Here is an 18425-nt window from a genome sequence, read left to right as displayed (position 1 = left end):
GGAGAACTTAACCAGAAAGCCACATGGTCAGATGATGGGATGGGGAAAGGCAGGAGGGGGTGAGGCCAATAAGGCCCAGGGAACAAGGATAGGGCAAGCGCAGGGGGCAGGGTAGGGAAGGGGAGCTTGAGGATAGAAGGGACTTGGGCTCTGCTCTAGGAGGTGTGGCAGAAGGCGAGAGGCAGGCACTGGGCATACGGTCTCAGGCCAACAGGTTGCTGAAGTCCTACTTTAGTCCACACAACATTCTTGCTGCTGCCATTCCTACAGAATGGGTGAGAAACAGGCTCAGAGTTGGAAAGTCACTTGGTGCCACTAGCAGGAAGGAGAGGAGCTGGGATCTGAGGTCTTTTGAGCAGCAATGGGAGGGTCAGATCTTGGGAGAGTCTCTTCCGCTCTCTGAATCTCTGTTTCCCTGCCATGCTGGGTGGGTAGTTTATGGAGGTGATCGGCACAGGCCAGCTACCTCTGGAGGTCTGGGGGTTGGCGCTCTCATGTCCCTTCTCTCTGGCAGAACCAAGGAGAGCATGTACCACTCGCTGACATATGCCACCATCCTGGAGATGCAGGCCATGATGACTTTTGACCCTCAGGACATCCTGCTTGCTGGCAACATGATGAAGGAGGCGCAGACGCTGTGTCAGAGGTCCGGACCATGGGGCGGGCAGGGATGAGGGGTCATGAGGTCTGTCCTTCTGTCTTCTTGGCCTATCCCAGTGCCTAAATGCCACTATTAATGCTGCTCCTTTTGGCTAAGAGGATGTGTCCCCAAGCGCTAGGAGCTGTCCCTGTCAGCTCTGCCTCAGGAGTCTTATGATCTGAGCCAGTCCCTAAGCAGCTTCCAGGGGCCAGGCCTGATTTTAAGGAGACGAATTCTGGCTCTGTCAAGTGGTAACTCTTTGATCTTGGGCAAGTCTCTCTCTGGACTCAACTTTCTTCATATGTAAAATAGGTATGAAGGTAGGGCTGTTGTGGAGACTGAATGAAGACACGGGTCACAGGGCCTGGTGCATAATTGGTATCCAGTACACATAAACCGCTTGAGTGAATGAATGAACAAATGGACCCTCAGTGTTTATGCACAGCTGGAATCGTCTTTCACTAGGCACACCCCTGGGCCAGGCCCTGTGCTGGGTGGGCACTGGCCACCTCTGACACCTGAACTGCCTGGTCAGGGGCTGTAGGGTTCTTGTCAGAGGAGCAGGAAAGGCTTCCTGGAGGAGGTTATGCCGAAGCGCTTCCTGAAAGGTTGACTGGAAACTGGCCAGGGCAGAGAAAGAAGGGGAGGGGGCTCCAAAAAGGGGTAACAACAGAAGCAAGAGTGTGAGAAAGCCTGGACTTGGGAGAGTTGCCAGTTCAGTGTGTGTGGAGTCCATGGGAAGGGTGGGAGATGCATCTGAGCCCACCTGGGCCCCTGGCTCACCCTCACTGAATGACTTGAGGCCCCTTTTTCCTCTTCAGGCACCGGAAGAAGTCCTCTGTAACAGATTCCTTTAGCAACCTGGTGCATCGCCCCACTATGGACCAATTCACAGAAGGTGTGGCATCTCAATGTCCTCTCAACCCCGCTGACCCCAGGCAGCCCTGTCCCCAGCCCAGGAATGGGTGGGGAAAGGGGCGGTTAATCTCCCAGTTTCACAGAGTGGGCTAGGCCCTTTTGAGAAGTTGCTCTCAGGTGAGCTGGGGAGCAGGGGAGGCTCACCTACCTGATGGCATTACCTGCTGAGGACCTGGAAGCTGGGAAGAGAAAATGCCATCACGAGGTCATTAGCTTTGCTTTTCAGGCTAGGGTGGGCTTAGAATTGTGTGTCTGGTTAGGTTTACTGGCCTGATGATCATAGTGATCACAAGTGCCCTGGAGGGGAATATGGTTTTGGAGCCTGCACTGGGATCAGATAGCTGAAGGCAGTGGGAGAGATGGTCTAGGCTGCCAGAGCCTATGTGCAGCGACCCCATGCAGCAGTTGCGGAAGTAGCAGCAGCCAGCTGGAGCAAGGCAGGGCTCTTCAGTGCAGGAGCAAATGGTGTTCTCTAGCCTCAAGAGCCCTTGAAGTTTTTAACACAAGACAATGAACCTGACAAGGCCATTCCTCCTTCTTGCCTTCCATAGCTCCCTGATACCCACATGACCAAATCTGCACCCCCCCTCCCATGTATAAGGCCCTTTGCAGTCAGACCTCTGCCCCTCATCTTTACCTGTCCCCTAAGTCTCTCCCTACCTTAACCCCATTTCGACCTTCTGTGGCTTGGCTGTCCCCAAACATCAGAGTTTTTTGGTTCTCCCAGGCCTCTGCCTAGAAAGCTCTTCTTGCCTCACCTTTCCATTCCTTTTCAATTCAAATGTCCTTTCTTCTGGAAGTCTCTCCTGACTCCCTGGGCTGTGTGAGTTCTCCTTCCCTTACTCCTACAGCCTGTGGGCTTCCCTGGATTAGGATCTTCTTTGTTTATCCATTCAACCCAGCACCTTCTCCTTGCCTGGCACTGTGATGCGTGGAGAACAAGAGAACAAGGCCTAGGGCCCTATGTTGACATTCTGGATGGTGGGATGGGGGAACCAGGTGGAAGGCAAGTGCAAGGAGTGAGAAAATTCTAGACAGTGCTGAGAGCTGTGAAGGAACCAGACCACCTCCCAGAGTGGGGAGGATTTAGCCTGTGCTGCCTGCTGAGAGTCCCAGGAGGCCTCAGGGCTGGTTTTCTCCCCGCAGAGGAAATCCATGCTGAAGTCTGCTATGCAGAGTGCCTGCTGCAGAGAGCAGCTCTGACCTTTCTACAGGTAGGAACCCTCTTCTTGTACAAGCAGCCTGGGGATTTCAGAAGATCAGTCACCAACTCTAAGCCAGAGGGTCTATAAGCAGCCACAGTCCGCCTCCTTATGGTCCGGGAGAAGACTGAGGCTCAGTCACCCCAACACTCCCAACCCTAGCCAGGCTCAGTGGCAGAGGTGATGGGCTTTATCCCCTCCACACTCAGCACACATGTTTCCATCCACTACTAGGATGTGCTTCCACCTCACGACTGCTGTTTTCCTGCTGAGGGTCACGTGGGGTGACCAGCATTAGCACAAAGCCTGCTTTGTACTTGATTCATTCAACAAACAAGTTTGAATGAATCAAACTTGATTCTACGACATACCAGGATTTATGTGTATATTATACGTATGTAGTTTTTACATACCTTACACACATTGCATGTTGTTTTTACATAAATGTACATATATTGTTAAATCTTCACCACAGGCTTGTAAAGGGGAGGATTAGAGGGGAGTAGCCACTTTCACAGAGTCACGTGATTAGCAAATGGCAGAGCTGGGATTTGAATACAGGTCTGGTTGACTTGGAGCCTGTGCTCCTCACCACACAGTGGTAATTATGAGAACCATCACTTCATGATTTCACCAGAAAATCTGGGTTATAACATAACAGTCATCATGTAAATATGTGTGTTGGGGTAGACAGGCACATAAGAATTTTATTGGGGTATTGTTTACTTTTGTTAGCTGTCCTCCCTTTTTGTACCTCACAGAATTAGATAATCCTAATTCTTCATTAGGATCACTGTTAATAATTGCATTGTGTATGGCCTTTTTTATTCTATTATTACACATAATAAACACCCATGAATTCCCCCACCTAATTAGAGAACAGAATACTGCTGACGAGTCTTCTACCCACCCTGTCCCCTGCTTCCTTCATGGGGAAACCATTGGCTAGAGTTTTATTATCCCCCAACCTATTTTTTAAAAAAACAGTTTTCTCAGCTTCCTATTCATGTGTGAGGAGCATACTGTTACATTTTAGTTAGCTTCAAGCTTCTTAAGGCCTCAAGCTGTGTGGGACTTGCTTTCTTTACCCAGCCTTATGTAGTTGTATAATATTCCCTTCTATGGGTATAGCAGTTTGTTCATCCAGTCTCCTGCTGAAGGGCATTGGGGTTGTTTTGGTTCTGTACTCTGTGAAGAGTAGTGCAGTGAACATTCTTGAAGGTAACTCCTGTAGCCCATGTTTGTTCGTTTCTCTAGGGCATACTCATGTACTCCCAGGAGTGGAACTACAAGTGGGCTGTAGGTATTAGTGCTTTAAATTACAAATGTGACAAATAGATGCTTGTTGTAGAAAACACAAATAGTCCAAAACTGAGCATCCTTCTTGCTCTCCCACAACTCCTCTACCTGGAGGAGGCACTGTTAACCACCGGGAGTGCCTCCTCCAGGCCCTGGACATTTTGGAGGTCTTGTTTGGCAAGCAGATCCTCATCTCAAGTCCCAGGGCTTACAGAGGACTGGATTGGCTAACCCCTGAGTGCTGCCCAGAACCCCTCATAGAGCTGGGCCCAAGGTGGGGCAGGCCGGGCCCAGAGCCTTGTATGATCCCTCTCAAGCCTGTGGCTACCCACCCAGCCTGACTCTTAGCGTCTCTCCCTCCTGCAGGATGAGAACATGGTGAGCTTCATCAAGGGCGGCATCAAAGTTCGAAACAGCTACCAGACCTACAAGTGAGTGGGGCTGGTCTGGGGGAGCCTGGGGCCACAGCATCTACTATCCTGTGCCTCTTAGGCTGCTTTGTGGGAGGTAGCACTGGCTGGATGCTGGATGCCTAGAATGCCATGTGACCTCAGGCAGATTTCTGCACCCTCGGGACCTCAGTTTTCCAGAATATTATTTACGTGGTTTCCTGGGTATATCTGTTCATTTGGTTCCCCTGAGTCTATGCCTGACCCTGGGGAAAATAAGACAGATTCTGCACAAATAGCTTGATGAGGTAGAGGCTAGGAGACAGACACAGGAACAGTAATTTTGAGAACAGCAGCAGAACCCCTGCGTATCCACTAAGGCCCAATCCAAATGCCACCTTCCCCATGAAGCCTTCCTTGGACCCCTCTAGTACACAGGGATGGTGTCCACACACACAGCCTCCCCAAGCTGGGAGCTCCCTGAGGGCCAGATCATTTCCATGCCATCTCAGCACTGGGCCAAGCACAGGCTTTGTCTAGGGATAAAAGAAATAAGACTCAGTCCAGAACACTTCTACTCAACATGGCACCACAATTCTTGTCTCTAATTCTAAAATTAAAAAAAACAAAAACAAAAAACTTTGAAAGCCCAGTTTCTTCCCCCAAGTTTGGCATTAAAACTCACTTTCTATTAAAAGTTGAATTGACTTGAGACTACTTATCATCTTTATTTTCTCCATCTAATGTGACTGTTTGCCTGGAGAGAGATTGTGAGTGTGATTTTAAGGTACCACTGGGATATAACACACCATGTAGTATATGTACACTGCATGGCCTTGTGGGTCTGTGCTGGAATTGTGCTCTGCCCCCTCCAGTCTCTTCAGCTACCAAAGCGATGTTTCCAAAGCACAAACCTTGTCAGGTCACCCCCTTACCAGTTCCCGACACTCCTCTTGCTTTTAGGATAAAGTCCCGAGTCATTCCGGGAGCTCCTCCTAGCCCTCCTAGCAACAGCTTCCACCCCACTCTGCCTCAAACATTTGTGCCTTCCCTCAATTTTTCAGACATGCTGAGCTCATTCCTACTTCAGGGATTTTGGACATGCTTGTATCTCTGCTGGGAACACTCTTTCTGTGCCAGGCTAACCATCCCATCCCTAGGGTTTCAGCTCAAGTGTCAGCTTCTCAGGGAAACCTTCCCTGAACCCCAGACTGGGTAAAACCCCAGGAGTCTTCTCCTTTGAAGCCCCCCTCCACCCCCACAGTGACTTGATGGTGGCGGCGGGGGAGGATCTGTTCCCTAGAGTGGGAGAGTTGTGACGGCAGCCACTTGGTGGCTTTGCTTCTGGCTGTCGTCCAGTGCCTGACACAGGGAGCCCTCAGTCAGTGTTTGATGATTGAAAGGCTTCAAGATGCTCATGGCCTGGGAAAGAGGCAGGCACATCTTTAAAGCTTCTGTCCTGCCCAAGACGGGCTGGGATATGGACTCTGTGCAATTGATGACCAGGAAAAAGAAGGGTGGATTTCAACCAAGAGACCCCAGGTAGACTTCCTGAAGGAGGGGGTGTTATAGTTAGTTAGCCCAGTGGCTCTTCACTGGGACATTTGGCAATATTCAGAGACATTTTGGTTGTGACAACCTGGGGGGAGGTTACATCTGGCATCTAGTGGGTGGAGGCCAAGGATGCTGCCAAACATCCTATGATATACAGTTAGCCCCCTCCTTACCTGAAGAAAGAATTTATCCAGCCTAAAATGTCAGTAGTGCCAAAGTTGAGAAATTGTTCTAGACAGAATGAAGAGCATGTGAAAATGCTTAGATGCTGGACAAGGCAAGTGTGCTGGGGCTGATAAAGCTGACGCTCAGGGGCAAGGACTATGTTATTAGGCAGACGGGGTCAGAAATTCCTTGAATGTCAGCTCTCTGATTGTCAGAACTGTTATCAGTCTACCACCAGGGAGTTCTGAGATCAGCTGGGAGTGGGGGACAACCTTAGTCCCAGCTGGAATGGGACCTAGCCGCTGTTATGTGGCTGAAAAGGACTTTGCCTGTCTCCACAGGGAGCTGGACAGCCTCGTGCAGTCCTCACAATACTGTAAGGGAGAGAACCACAGGCATTTTGAAGGAGGGGTGAAGCTCGGCGTGGGAGCCTTCAACCTGGTGAGTGGGAATTCACCTTCACATGGTCTCTGCTGGCCTACCATGCTGGGTGCTGAGCTGATCCTGGGACCTAGTGATAAAGCAGATGCATTGCCAATGTCATGGGGAGCTCAGAGCTGGGATGGAGGTGGGGTGGAGGTGCTTCAGAGTCTCTCTGTGCATTTCTTCCCAAGTCAAGTTGAAAGCTTGAAATGCACCATGGTGGCAGTATTTATAGGACCAGAAAAAGACAAACACAATAAATCAGGGCCTTTTCCATCCTGGAGAGCTGGTGGTTAAACATTGACCAGTAGTGGGGAGGGAGACAGGTCTGGAAGCAGCAGGCAACCTGCAGGGACAGAGCCAAGAACCCTTCCTGGAGGAGCTGGGGAAGGTTTCAAGGAGCGAGGAGTATCTGAGCTGGATCTTGAAGGATCTATAGGTGGGGAAGGGTATCCTAGGCAGAAGGAATGTGAGAGAGGCTCTGAGCCTACTCCTGAGAGGAGGAGCTGCTCATTGAAAATTTAGACTCTTGGCCCTGGGTGTCCACAGACCTGTCTAGAAGTGTGTGTGGCAGGGGATGGCTCTCTCCCCTCTAGACAAAGCCTGTTCCAAGAGCAGGCCTTGGGTGGTGGGGTGTCCCTGCCCCATTCTGGGTTCTAGTTTCCTTGTATGTAAAATGAGAACGGGGATCTTGGCCCAAGTGCTGAGAAGTACAAACGGCAGAGTTCATTGGATGCTTTAGCAAGTTACAGCTGGACTGTCCTGGGTTTAAGAACTGGCTTCCCCTCTGATGAGCTGTGGGGCCTTAGACATGTCCTGTCACTTATCCATGCCTCTGTTTTTCCATCTGTCAAAAGGGGCAATAATCTTTCTTTGCAGGACTGTTCTGAGGATCAAATGCAATGATGGAGCCCTGGTGCAGAGCAGGGATTCTTTGTAACAACAATAATGGCTAACTATTATGTGCAGGCTCCATTATATGCTTTACATATATTAATTTGATCCATCTTCACAGGACCCCGAGGAGGTAGGGGGCATTATTCCCAGATGAGGAAACTGAGTCATAGAGGGGATATGTAGCTAGCCCAGGGTGACCCAGTGGGCATGGTGAAATTAGGATTTAGACACAGTCTGCTTCTAATTGTCACACTGTAGTGCTTCTCTATCTAGGGAAGTTGGCTTTATGGGAAACCTGGGGCTTTCTTGTGGGCATTCTGGAGATAGGTTCTACTCCCCCAGGATTACCCCCAGGACTCTGGGGGCTTGGGGAGTAGGAGGGACAGCTCCAGCCCCTCCACAGGCCCACCTGCCTCTGTTCCTGCAGACGCTGTCCATGCTTCCTACCAGGATCCTGCGGCTGCTGGAGTTTGTGGGGTTTTCAGGAAACAAGGTAACCACCTGACTTTTGGGACCTCTGAGTGGCTCAGCTGAACAGGGTGAGGCTGAGGGGCTGCAGGATCTGTGTGCCAGTAATGGCACAGCACCCCTCAGTATGTGGCCCTGGACAAGGCCCAGGCCTTTCTGAGCTTCAGTCTCCTTTCCAATCAGATGGGGCCAGTGATACCTGCCTGGCCTCACACAGGGTGAAGAGGCTCTAGGGTAAGGGTGGGTATGAAGGGCAGCTTCGTGCAGTGGTCTGGAATCATGTTCTCTGAGCCTGACCGGTGTCAGGATCCTGGTCCTCTTCCCTTTGGAAGACCTTAAGCAGGTTCTTTCCCTTGGGACCATTTTCTTGTGTGGGAAATGGCTGAGGGAAGCCCTACAGACCTTGAGGGCAGAAACCAGAGGACTGAAGCACCCAGAGGCTTTGCTAAGGGCAGGAGTCTAAGTACTAGGTAGCAGATCAGGGGGAGCTCCCTGGTGGAGCAGGCCCCATGTGGCAGAAGGAACAATGGCCTGGAAGTTAGGAGCCTTGGGTCATTCCAGCCTCATCTCCTTCTCTTTGTGATTTAGAGCAAAAGCCAACCTCCTCTGGGCCTTTTTTGGGTGTAACAAGGGACTTTTTTTTTTTTTTTTTTTTTTTGACTGATCACTGCCTCTCAACTTGAACTTCCTCTGACCTTTCCTGATTTTTGCCATGTCTGCAGACCTCTTTTATTATTTATGTATTATTCTTCCCAAAAATGGTTCATATTTTTTATGTAAGTTTATCTAAAGGAAACATTACTACATAGAAAACCCATATTATTTGGCACGATAAGAACATAATCATAGATATAGTGAGGGCCAAGCAATCTTGCAAAAGCAGGTTGTATGATCTGTAGAGGCTGTTTTCCTGTGAGAAGAGGTTTTTAGAGCGACAGGGATGTTGAACGCACACCAGCACGGGACTGAAGCTTTCTCCCTGATGCCATGAAGACAGAGAATTGAGAGGGGAAGACCCTTACTTGGGACTCTATGCCTCATGTCTCTCTGGAGACCTTTAAAATCTTGGTTGCCATCTGTGGTCCATGGCCCCAGTCTGGGGAAACAGTAGCCAGAGGCTCTGAAGGTCCCTTTTAGTTTTGTTTTCTTAAGAAGGCCGTTGGGTCACGAGAAGGATTTCAGGATGATGACAGGAGGGAAGAGGATGAGAAAGGCCAAGGGGTGGGATAATGTGGCCTGCCTGGCCAGGAGGAGAGGGAGGCGGTGTCAGGGTGTGAGGGCCCTCAGGCACCAGCTCTGGCTTTGTCTTATCCTAAAGGCAAGGAAGCTTTGGAGGGTTTGAGGTAAGGGTGAGGTAAGTCAGATTTGTGTGTTAGAAAGAACAAGAACACCCTGGAGAACAGACAGGATGGGCAGAGACTACAGGAAGGGATACAAGTGGAATCTGGCTTCTCCTCTTCCCCAGCCAGGCTCTAGAGTCTTCTTGTCCAGGAAGCCTTCCCAGACTGCAGTCATCTTGGCCCCATCTATGCCCTGAGACTGTGGTTAGGATTATTTGCCTAAATGGAATCTGGCCTCCTCCTCCTCCCCCACCAGGGGCTGCTCAGGGGCTCAGTACCCACCATGGGGGCAAGCAGGTGAACAAAGGCAGGAACGGGGAAGGGGCTGTTGCAGAAATAGGGAACACCTGGACCCAAGCCTCTGCCCTGGCCTTGGCAGCAGTGTCCCCTGCCCCCCCAGGAAGGCTGCTGAGGCCCCTAGAGGAGGCCTGGCCATCAGGATTCCAGATGTGTCTGGAGTCCGGCGCTGTCCCCTCCCACTACCCCCCCACTCCCGTTCCAGCAGCACTGCTCTCAAGGCTGTCCAGCCACCTCCCAGGCCCCTGCCCACGCTGGGGCTGGCCTCAGCCTGTCGGTCTCTTCCCTCAGGACTACGGGCTGCTGCAGCTGGAGGAGGGCGCATCCGGGCACAGCTTCCGTGCTGTGCTCTGTGTCATGCTGCTGCTTTGCTACCACACCTTCCTCACCTTTGTGCTCGGTAGGTGCGCCTCCTGGGCAAAAGCTGGGGCTTCTGGGATTTGGTTGGCTCTAAGGGCAGGGGATGAGATGGCAAGGGATTGCAGACCCTGCTTGGGTCCACAAGACGGGATGGGGCGCTGACACCAGAATCAACAGAGCCACATCAGCTGTCTTCAGGCCTGGCTTGCTGACCACTCACTTCCTCACAATGTGACCAGGTTCCAACTTCATTTTTCTCATCTGTGAAATGGGGATGGCCATGCCCACCTTGTGCAGGGTGTGAGGGCACTGTAGTTAGGTCCTTGGGGTTCTGGGCACCACCTTGGCAGGCATGGCTCTTTGTTACTGAGTCTTGTGATGTCCCAGGATGATATCTGTATCATCTTATTTAATGCTCACATCATCCTGGAGGTAGAAGAATTATCATCCCCATTTCACAGAGAGGGAAATAGAAGCCCTGAGAAGCTCCTAGTGGGTTGCTGGAGGGATTACAAGAGCTGGTGGTGGTGATGTGTGTTGTCCCTTCACCTCCTTTAGGTACTGGGAATGTGAACATTGAGGAGGCAGAGAAGCTCCTGAACCCCTACCTGAAGCGATATCCTAAGGTGAGCCCCTGCTTCCTGCTGCAACACCCCCAGCCAATGTGTGCCTTGTGGACCCACACAGACCCACGTGCGTGTCATTGCAGGGTGCCATCTTCCTGTTCTTTGCGGGGCGGATTGAAGCCATTAAAGGCAATGTTGACACAGTGAGTAATGGGGGTCTGGGCCAGTGCTGGCGACTCCTTGGGGTCTCCCAGACCAGTAAGCAGACAGACACAGACACAGACACACTAGAGACAGGGCAGACTGGGAGGAGTGCTCCAAGGGAGAACCAACAAGACAGCAGGGTAGGAGAAGCAATTCTGAATGAGACAGTCTAGGAAGATGAGGGAGAAGGTGGCATTTGTGGTGAGTAGGATCTGGCAAGGAGCTGTAAGACTGCAGCTCCCTGCAGAGGGAGGTCTTTGAGTGAGGCAGAGTAGTGGGAAGGCCTACTCAGGGCATGACGATGGGCACTGTGAATGGCACAGTAGTGGTGCCAGGGTATGAGATTGGCACCTTGGTGGCCTGGCTAAGGAGTCTGGACTCCATAGGTGGGATGGAGCCAATGAAGGGGTTAGAGGGGGAGGGTCATGGGTCTGGCAGAATACCGAGGAGGGACTGTTACAGTGTGGCGTTCTGGGGTTTCCAGCTGGCCCTGGATCTGATTCCTCAAGCAGAAGGACAGATGCCCTAGGTCCAGTTCCTTTCATGAGAGCTACTGGAAACTTTGGAGTCTGCTCTGAGGTGCAGACATTATTATGCTGCTTTAATATTAATAACTTTCCACTGCCTCCTATCCTTCCATTATAGCTCTATCCCATCCTTTCATTTTGTGCTGAAAGACTAGAGTCCCAGAGTTGGGCAGGAAGTGAGACTTAGTGGGTAGAACTAGGACTGGAGCCCAGAATTGTCCCATCTCCCCAGTGCTGCGGCCTGCCCTCCCTCCCTAAGCCTGGCACAGGGCTAGACTAGACCAGTGGAAAAGGCTGGGTCTTCTATGTGATGTGGTGGGGTGGTGGGGCCATGAGGCTGACCAGCAGGTGCCCACAGGCCATCCAGCGGTTCGAGGAGTGCTGTGAGGCCCAGCAGCACTGGAAGCAGTTCCACCACATGTGCTACTGGGAGCTGATGTGGTGCTTCACCTACAAGGGCCAGTGGAAGATGGCCTACTTCTATGCCGACCTGCTCAGCAAGGAGAACTCCTGGTCTAAGGTGGGCTGACACCAAGTGTTGGGGTCATTGGGGGACCGGGCCAACACAGCCTGGCCATAAGACTCCAGACCATAAGAGCCAAACCCTTAACTGAAACCTGAAAATCAGCTGGAATTTTAAATAGAACCATAAATTCTAATAGGTTGGAAGGAACTAAAGACCATGAGGAGCAGATAAAGTTTAGAACTACAAAGCATCAGTCAACAGTTTTAGTCATAAGGGACAGAAGCATGGCTCACACTGTCTAGGTGAGTGCTGTCCAACAGAATGTTCTATTATGATGGAAATGTTCTATTTCTGCTCTGTCCATTGTGGTAGCCACCAGCCACATGGGCACACTGAGCACCTGCAGTGTGCTAGTGCAACTGGGAAACTAGATGCTTTCAATTTTATTTAATTTTAATTAGTTCAAATTTAACTTTAAAATGTCACACGGGGTTAGTAGTCACTGTATTGGACTATGCAGGTAAAAAACACAAAAGGCTCTTTGGTTCATAGAACTAAACATTCTAGGCACATCTGATTTCAGGTACAGCTGGATCCAGGAATTCAAATTATGTCATTTCAGCTTGGCGTTTTTCCATCTGTGGCTGTCCTCTGCTCTGTGACATCTTTGCTATGCAGGCAGGTTCTCTCCATGTGATAGGCAGGGTGGCCAAGGACTGCCTGCTCCTAACTCAATATCTTCCCTTCAGTTTCAACCATAGTCCCACAACAGAGGCTCTTGGGTCTAGCATAGATCACATTTCAGTGCCTGGAAACAGGGGTGGGAAGACTCCTCATGGATCAAGAGTAGAAGGGTGGTTCTCCGGAAAAAAATGAGGTGACGTCCCTATAAAAAGTGTTGGTTTGGGGGGAAGCATTAAAAAGATACCATGAAGGCAAAGTAAAGCAAAGCAGACAGATGTCTACCATAGGTGAAAACCTACAACATTAGGGTAAGTGGTAAAATAAGTACTAGATGTTACCAACATAGTAACGATAGCACAGAATTCTGAACCAAGAGTCAGAATCATAGAGATCATCAGAGAGCGTCCAATCTGGTATTGGCAAATGTATAGAATATGTGTCTCAGTGACCTTAAATCCCTCTCATCCCTCCCCACCTCTGCATGGAAGTCCCTTTTCAGTACCCCTGCCTGGAGACCAAGCTGAAAGGAAATTCTCTAGGTCCGGGGCAGGCAGAGCTGGAGGAGGGAGCAGGCTTTCACTGAGCTCTGTGTGCCCAGCATTTGCCATTTCCTCCACACTACACCCACTGAGGTAGAAGTTATCTGCATTGGACGCACAAGGGACCTGGAGGCCAAGAGAGGGTGTGTGACTTTCCTGGCCCACACAGCTGTTGGTGACAGACACTGGATTTGAAGACAGTTCTGTGTGATTCAGAGGCCTTTGCTTTTCCCTTGTTCCTTAAGTCCCACGGAGGAGGCCCCTCTTGCCTTGAGACCACCCTGCTGTTGAAGGTGTACTCTCAGATCCAGCCTTTGTGGGCCTGACATTCATCCCTCTTCACCTCCCACTCCCAATGAGAAAAACAACATCAGGGAAGGAACCTTGTTGAACTGAAGTGACCTAGAAGCCTTCCTATGGTGGAAGGCAGGCAGCTGGGTTCACCTACACAGGGAAGAGGCCTCGGGTGGCCTCACAGCTGCTGTGAGGAGCAGAGAGAGCGCCAGCCTCCCAGGTGTCAAGAAATCTGGACATGAGTCAACTCCATCTCCAGCCTGCTGTGTGACTTTGAGGTGGTTGGTCCCCTTCCCTCTCCAGTGCTTCCCTCAGAAGTGTTTTCTGGGAGTGGGGGTTGTAGCGCCTCGAGTTCGGGGCCTCATTCATTCCTAATCTGTAGCATTTGGCCATCAGAGTCCACCAACTTCCAGCTTTAGGTACTTAAGCTTATGGTCACTGCCATATGCACCAGCCCCTCTGTTCTGCATTCCTCTGCCTGAACTGTGCCAAGCATCCCTGTGGAGCCTTCACTCCTGTGCTCTGCGACAGTGGTGTGCTCAGGGCTATAGTGGGGGAATCCAAGGGGAACTCACAGGCAGCCCTGGGTAGCCCAGCCAAGAGGACAGAGGAGGAGGAATTAGGGTGGCAGAGTGGAGGAAGTGGAACCAAGAGAACAGCAAGGACAGAGGCTCAGGAGCTAGGGTGCTGCCAAGAGGTTCTGTGTCACCAGGTGAAGGGGTTTGTGGGTGGGAGTGCAGGTGGCTGCAGAGGGATCTCCCCCAGGCCACTGGCTGTAAGCTTCTTGAGGACAAGTACTGTCTATTTACACAGACCCTGGTAGAGTAATGCAGCAAAATAAATGTGTGGAGTCATTGGGCAATCAGATAAGCCTGGGAGACAGGACTCCCAGCAGGCGAGGTGGCAGTGTGGCTGCATAGCATCCTTTGATAACTTGGATGTCTGTGGGTCTCAGAACTCTAGGTTACTTTATCCATCCTAACTTCTGGTGATTCAGTGAGGGTAAGCTGTTTGGGGTGGCTGAGGGGTAGGAGAAGGCTCTTGGAGGAAGCCCGCGGCTGAGCCTGGTGAGAAGAGAGAGTGGCTTCCCAGGCAGAGGGATGGCACAGGACTGATGGGGAAGGAATGGCACAAGAGGAGCCAGACAAGCAGAGGGCCTTGAGTGGCTGTTAGGCCTTTAATCTAACAGTGGGGGAGCCCCTGATGTGTGTGGCTTGGATCTGTGCTCTAAGAAATCCCTCCTGCAGTTGCTGGCACCCCATGTGCCGGGTCGAAGACATCCAGCAGTGAACAGAGCAAAGACCCCTCCATCTCAAGGCTCATATTCTAGTGGGAAGAGGGACAAGAAACACACAAATAGATGTGCAGTGTAATAATGTCAGGCTGGTATGTGTAGTAAAGAAAAATCAGGCAAGGCCTGTCTGAGAAGACACCAGAATGAAGTGCAGGAGAAAGCTATGTGGGTATCTTAATGAGGAGCATTCCAGGCCAAGGACACTGACAATGCAAGCATGAGGGAGGGGGAAGCTGAGTGTGTTTGATATGTTCTGGAAACAGCCCCGGGGCCATTGTGGCTAGTGATGTGTGTGAGGGGGAAACAACAGGAGATAAAGTTGGAGAGGAAACTGAGGAAGATAGGGTAAGGGCTCATAGTCCATTGACAGGGAGTCTGGATTTTATCCTAAGCATGATGGGATATGAAGATTTCAAAGAGGGACTGACATGATCTGACTTTAAAATATCAGAGTGGCAATGGGGTGGACATGGCTTGCAGGGACAGGGGTGGGAGCAAGGAGATGGGTTAGGAGACCGTATGGACAAGGGTAGTAGAAAGACATCCCTGGTGGCTTGGAGCAGGGCCCTACCCAAGGTGGAGGCTGGTTGCAGTAAGTGGGATTCAAGAGCTATAGGAGGTAAGATCATCATGACTTGGTGACTCAGTTCCAGGGCAGAGAGGGAGAAGGTAGGGATGACACCAGGTTAAAGACAGGATGGGCAACAGTTTCAGAGGGGGTAGATTCTTCCCATACCCCCTCAAAGACCAGCCTTTCCTCATTTTTTGAAGGGTGGATGAAAGTGTGGAGGGCAGAGTGCAACTGGGAGTAACCCTGGCTTCAGCCTGGGAGGTGCCCCTGGTGGAGGCTGCTTTCTGCCTTCTCCTGAGACTAGACTCCAGGATCTTCTGCTCCCTTTCCTTCTCCACCCCCTACACTTCTTTGTAGACCACCCGCAGGTACATCCTCAACAGCCCCAGCTAGCAGGAGCTGAGGTTCAAGGCTTGGCCACTGGAGGGCAGTACAGAACCAGGTTCCTCTGGTGTTGGACTTCTGGGGAAGGAATGTATCTGGAGGTGGGGATAGGGGTCTGCACAACTGCACCTTCCCTGTCTGGGTTGGCTGTGGATCCAGTGGGCAAGGCCCTTAAAGCCACACACACTTAGCATCATTTCCAGCTCTGCTGCTGCCCCCCCCCCCCCAATAAGTTCTGCAGTCCCAGGAAGCAGAGGCGAGGTACAGATTCCTTTCTAACATGGTCTTTTGAATCCTGTAGGGTGGTGTATGTACAGTGCCTGGCACACAGAAAGGCAGGGACCCTGAGCCGACCCCTGACACACTCTTGCAGCCTCACATCTCTTTTACACATTCTATGATTTATGCTATTTATGCTATGATTTATGCTTCTTACTACACATCTCTGCCCCTCCCTGGATTTGCTGAGGCTGTTGCCCTTGCCTGAAAGGTCCTTTTTCAGATCTCTGTGAATCTTCCCACTGGTTCTCAGGGGTCCAATCTAAAGTAATTGCTTCCCCAAAGCTCTTACTGTCCCCTTTGTATATCTATCCTTGCCTCAGCACTGCCCTGCCCTGCACTGCACATCCACTAGTTGCTTGAGTCCTTCTCTCCACTGCTTCAGAGGGAGGGCAGCTACTTTAAGTAGACATGGGCCTTTCCTGGACTTAGCTCCCAGCTCAAGTCCTCAAGGTACTTCAGCTTCCTTACCCTCAGTTTCTCCCCTGGGGCTTGGCTACTGTGCTGGCCTAGTGAGGTCTGAATGAGGTATCTGTGCCAATCTGGGGCTGACTGGAAGGCCGGCTGCTCACACCTGTTGCTCTGCCTTGCACAGGCCACCTACATCTACATGAAGGCCGCCTACCTCAGCATGTTTGGGAAGGAGGATTACAAGCCGTTCGGGGATGATGAAGTGGAGTTGTTTAGGTGGGTCCTACCAACGCACTCTACCCTACGCCTCAGCCACATCTGCCCACAGCTGCCCTGAGCTGTAGGCACTAGGGAGGGTGGTGGTGGGCTTCTTAATTCCCCTGGCTCTGGGCTCCCTGACCCTCACTCAGGATTCCCCCACGTGCCCCATTCCCTTCCATAACCACCATCTCCTGCTGCTGCTTGTTCCAGCTCTTTGAATCTGTTCAGAGGCCTTTCCCCCCATTTCACGAAAGTGGTTTGTCAACATCTTTTCCACTGAGTCTCTTTCTTCTGGTCAATGGGACAGATGTGGACACTGCTGTCCAAAGAGGTCAAACAGGATGAAATCCACCCTCTGCCATTTCTTAGCTGTCACTGTGAACCATTTCAGCAGCTATAAAATGGGAATAACAACTTCTGCCTTGCAGAGTTGTTTTGTGAATGAAATAGAGATTATATTTAAAACCTTGGTGTAAGGCCTGGAGCCACTAAATGTTGGCTGTTTTTCTTAGTCTGTATTGCTGTTTGCCTTCTGCGAAGTGTCTAGAGCAGGGCTCAGCCTCAGCAGGCTGAGGATGGAGCCTAGGGCCTTCCTCTGGCCATGGGTGAGGGTTGACCCTAATTTGCAGACCTGGAAGTTGTGGTAACCTGAGCTTTCAGCTACTGTTGTCACAGTCGTAGGGTGTTTATCATTTATCCAGTGCCTCCACTTCTCAATCTCATAACTCTTCCAGAAAGCCTGTGACGTTAAGTATCTGTGGGGAGGAAGGATCATTTTTTTACCCTCTACTTTTTTAGGTTCTTAGCTAGAGACTGGCTGAGACCACCGCCCCCCCGCCCCCCATTAATAAAAGATTAACAAGAGAAAAATAAACCAGAGTTTAATAACATGTATACCTCCTATACACATGGAGAGACCCAGTTTTTCTGGAAAAACAGTAACTGAAATCACCCAAACCATCTCCAGCTAAAGATAAAAGATGTTGGAGACAGGGAGCCAGTTATGGGAGGTTTCCAGGCAAAGTACAGTAAAGGAGGGATAAGGTTGTTATGCAGATTTAAGTCTCTGCCTCCTTTAAGAGTTTCTAGGGCTTTTCCTCCTCTTCCAGGTACAGAGGAGATGCCCCTACAAATGGAGGTCTCCCTTATAAATGTTATTGTCTCGGGCCCCTGGGTGGCTCACTAGGTTGAACATCCAAGTGTCCGACTTCAGCTCAGGTCATGATGTTATGGTTTGTGAGTTCGAGCCCAGCCCCATGCCTGGCTCTGTGCTGACAGCTCAGATCCTGGAACCTGCTTCAGATAGTGTCTCCCTTTTCTTTGCTCCTCCCTCCACTCACTCGTGCATGTGCTTTCTCTCAAAAATAAACATTAAAATTAAAAAAAAAAACAATGTCTCTTACAAAAGAGAAATTTCTACTCGGTTTTCAGAGCTTTTCCTATATCTGCTGTCTCTTAATCAGCCTAAAATAATCCTTATGTCACACAGGCATATTCTGGGGTAACAAATTCTACTCCCCTTCATATCATTATCTCCAATTAGAGATGAGAAAACTGGGGCCCAGAGAGGTTCCATAGTGAATAAGCAGGGGAGGTGTTTGGCAGGGAAGTCACAACTAGATCCAGCTGTTTCCTGGGCCTGGATGGCTCAAGCCTGAGGGTCACAGCCACGCCCAGTGCCTGTGGCACAAATCAGGAGTGTGGGATGGAGCTGAATGGGTGAGGTTTCCCCCGCCCACCCCCCCCCCCCCATGTGGAGGCTTGCCCAGCTGCACACATTTTATTCTGCCTTTGGAAACAGCTGAGGCCACAACTCACGTGGCAGGACTTAATTAAAGGTTTGAGCTGTGTGGTCTTGGGCAGGTCCTTCCCTTTCTCTGGGTATTAGTCTTCCCTGTGAAACTGGGGTCAGGCTTCTCTGGCCTTCTGGAAATGAGGCCTGGGAGTGGTGAGACAACTCGCAAAGCAGGCCTGGGGAGTTTGCTGACATTCT

The 18425-nt window shown here is 50.8% G+C and overlaps 1 protein-coding gene across 15 annotated transcripts in view; it reads left to right on the top strand.

Moving 5' to 3' along the window:
- Positions 1–18425, top strand: part of TTC39A (tetratricopeptide repeat domain 39A) — a 61989-nt gene that overhangs the window by 31065 nt on the left and 12499 nt on the right. For 13 of the 15 annotated variants that reach the window (XM_027059221.2, XM_027059220.2, XM_053214024.1 and 10 more), the window contains exons 3-13: positions 515–646; positions 1462–1538; positions 2705–2772; positions 4426–4490; positions 6509–6608; positions 7915–7980; positions 9884–9992; positions 10511–10578; positions 10662–10721; positions 11608–11769; positions 16356–16447. In XM_027059221.2, the coding sequence (XP_026915022.1) occupies positions 515–646; positions 1462–1538; positions 2705–2772; positions 4426–4490; positions 6509–6608; positions 7915–7980; positions 9884–9992; positions 10511–10578; positions 10662–10721; positions 11608–11769; positions 16356–16447 (999 nt within the window). Of the gene's footprint in view, positions 1–514; positions 647–1461; positions 1539–2704; positions 2773–4425; positions 4491–6508; positions 6609–7914; positions 7981–9883; positions 9993–10510; positions 10579–10661; positions 10722–11607; positions 11770–16355; positions 16448–18425 lie in introns of those variants that run through there. The other 2 variants (XM_053214028.1, XM_053214027.1) reach the window with 1 other exon arrangement.

This window comes from Acinonyx jubatus, chromosome C1 (genome assembly GCF_027475565.1).
Source record: "Acinonyx jubatus isolate Ajub_Pintada_27869175 chromosome C1, VMU_Ajub_asm_v1.0, whole genome shotgun sequence".
Taxonomy (NCBI): Eukaryota; Metazoa; Chordata; class Mammalia; order Carnivora; family Felidae; genus Acinonyx; species Acinonyx jubatus.
The sequence above is the reverse complement of the archived record's forward strand: the minus strand, read 5'-3'. Positions and strand labels throughout refer to the sequence as shown.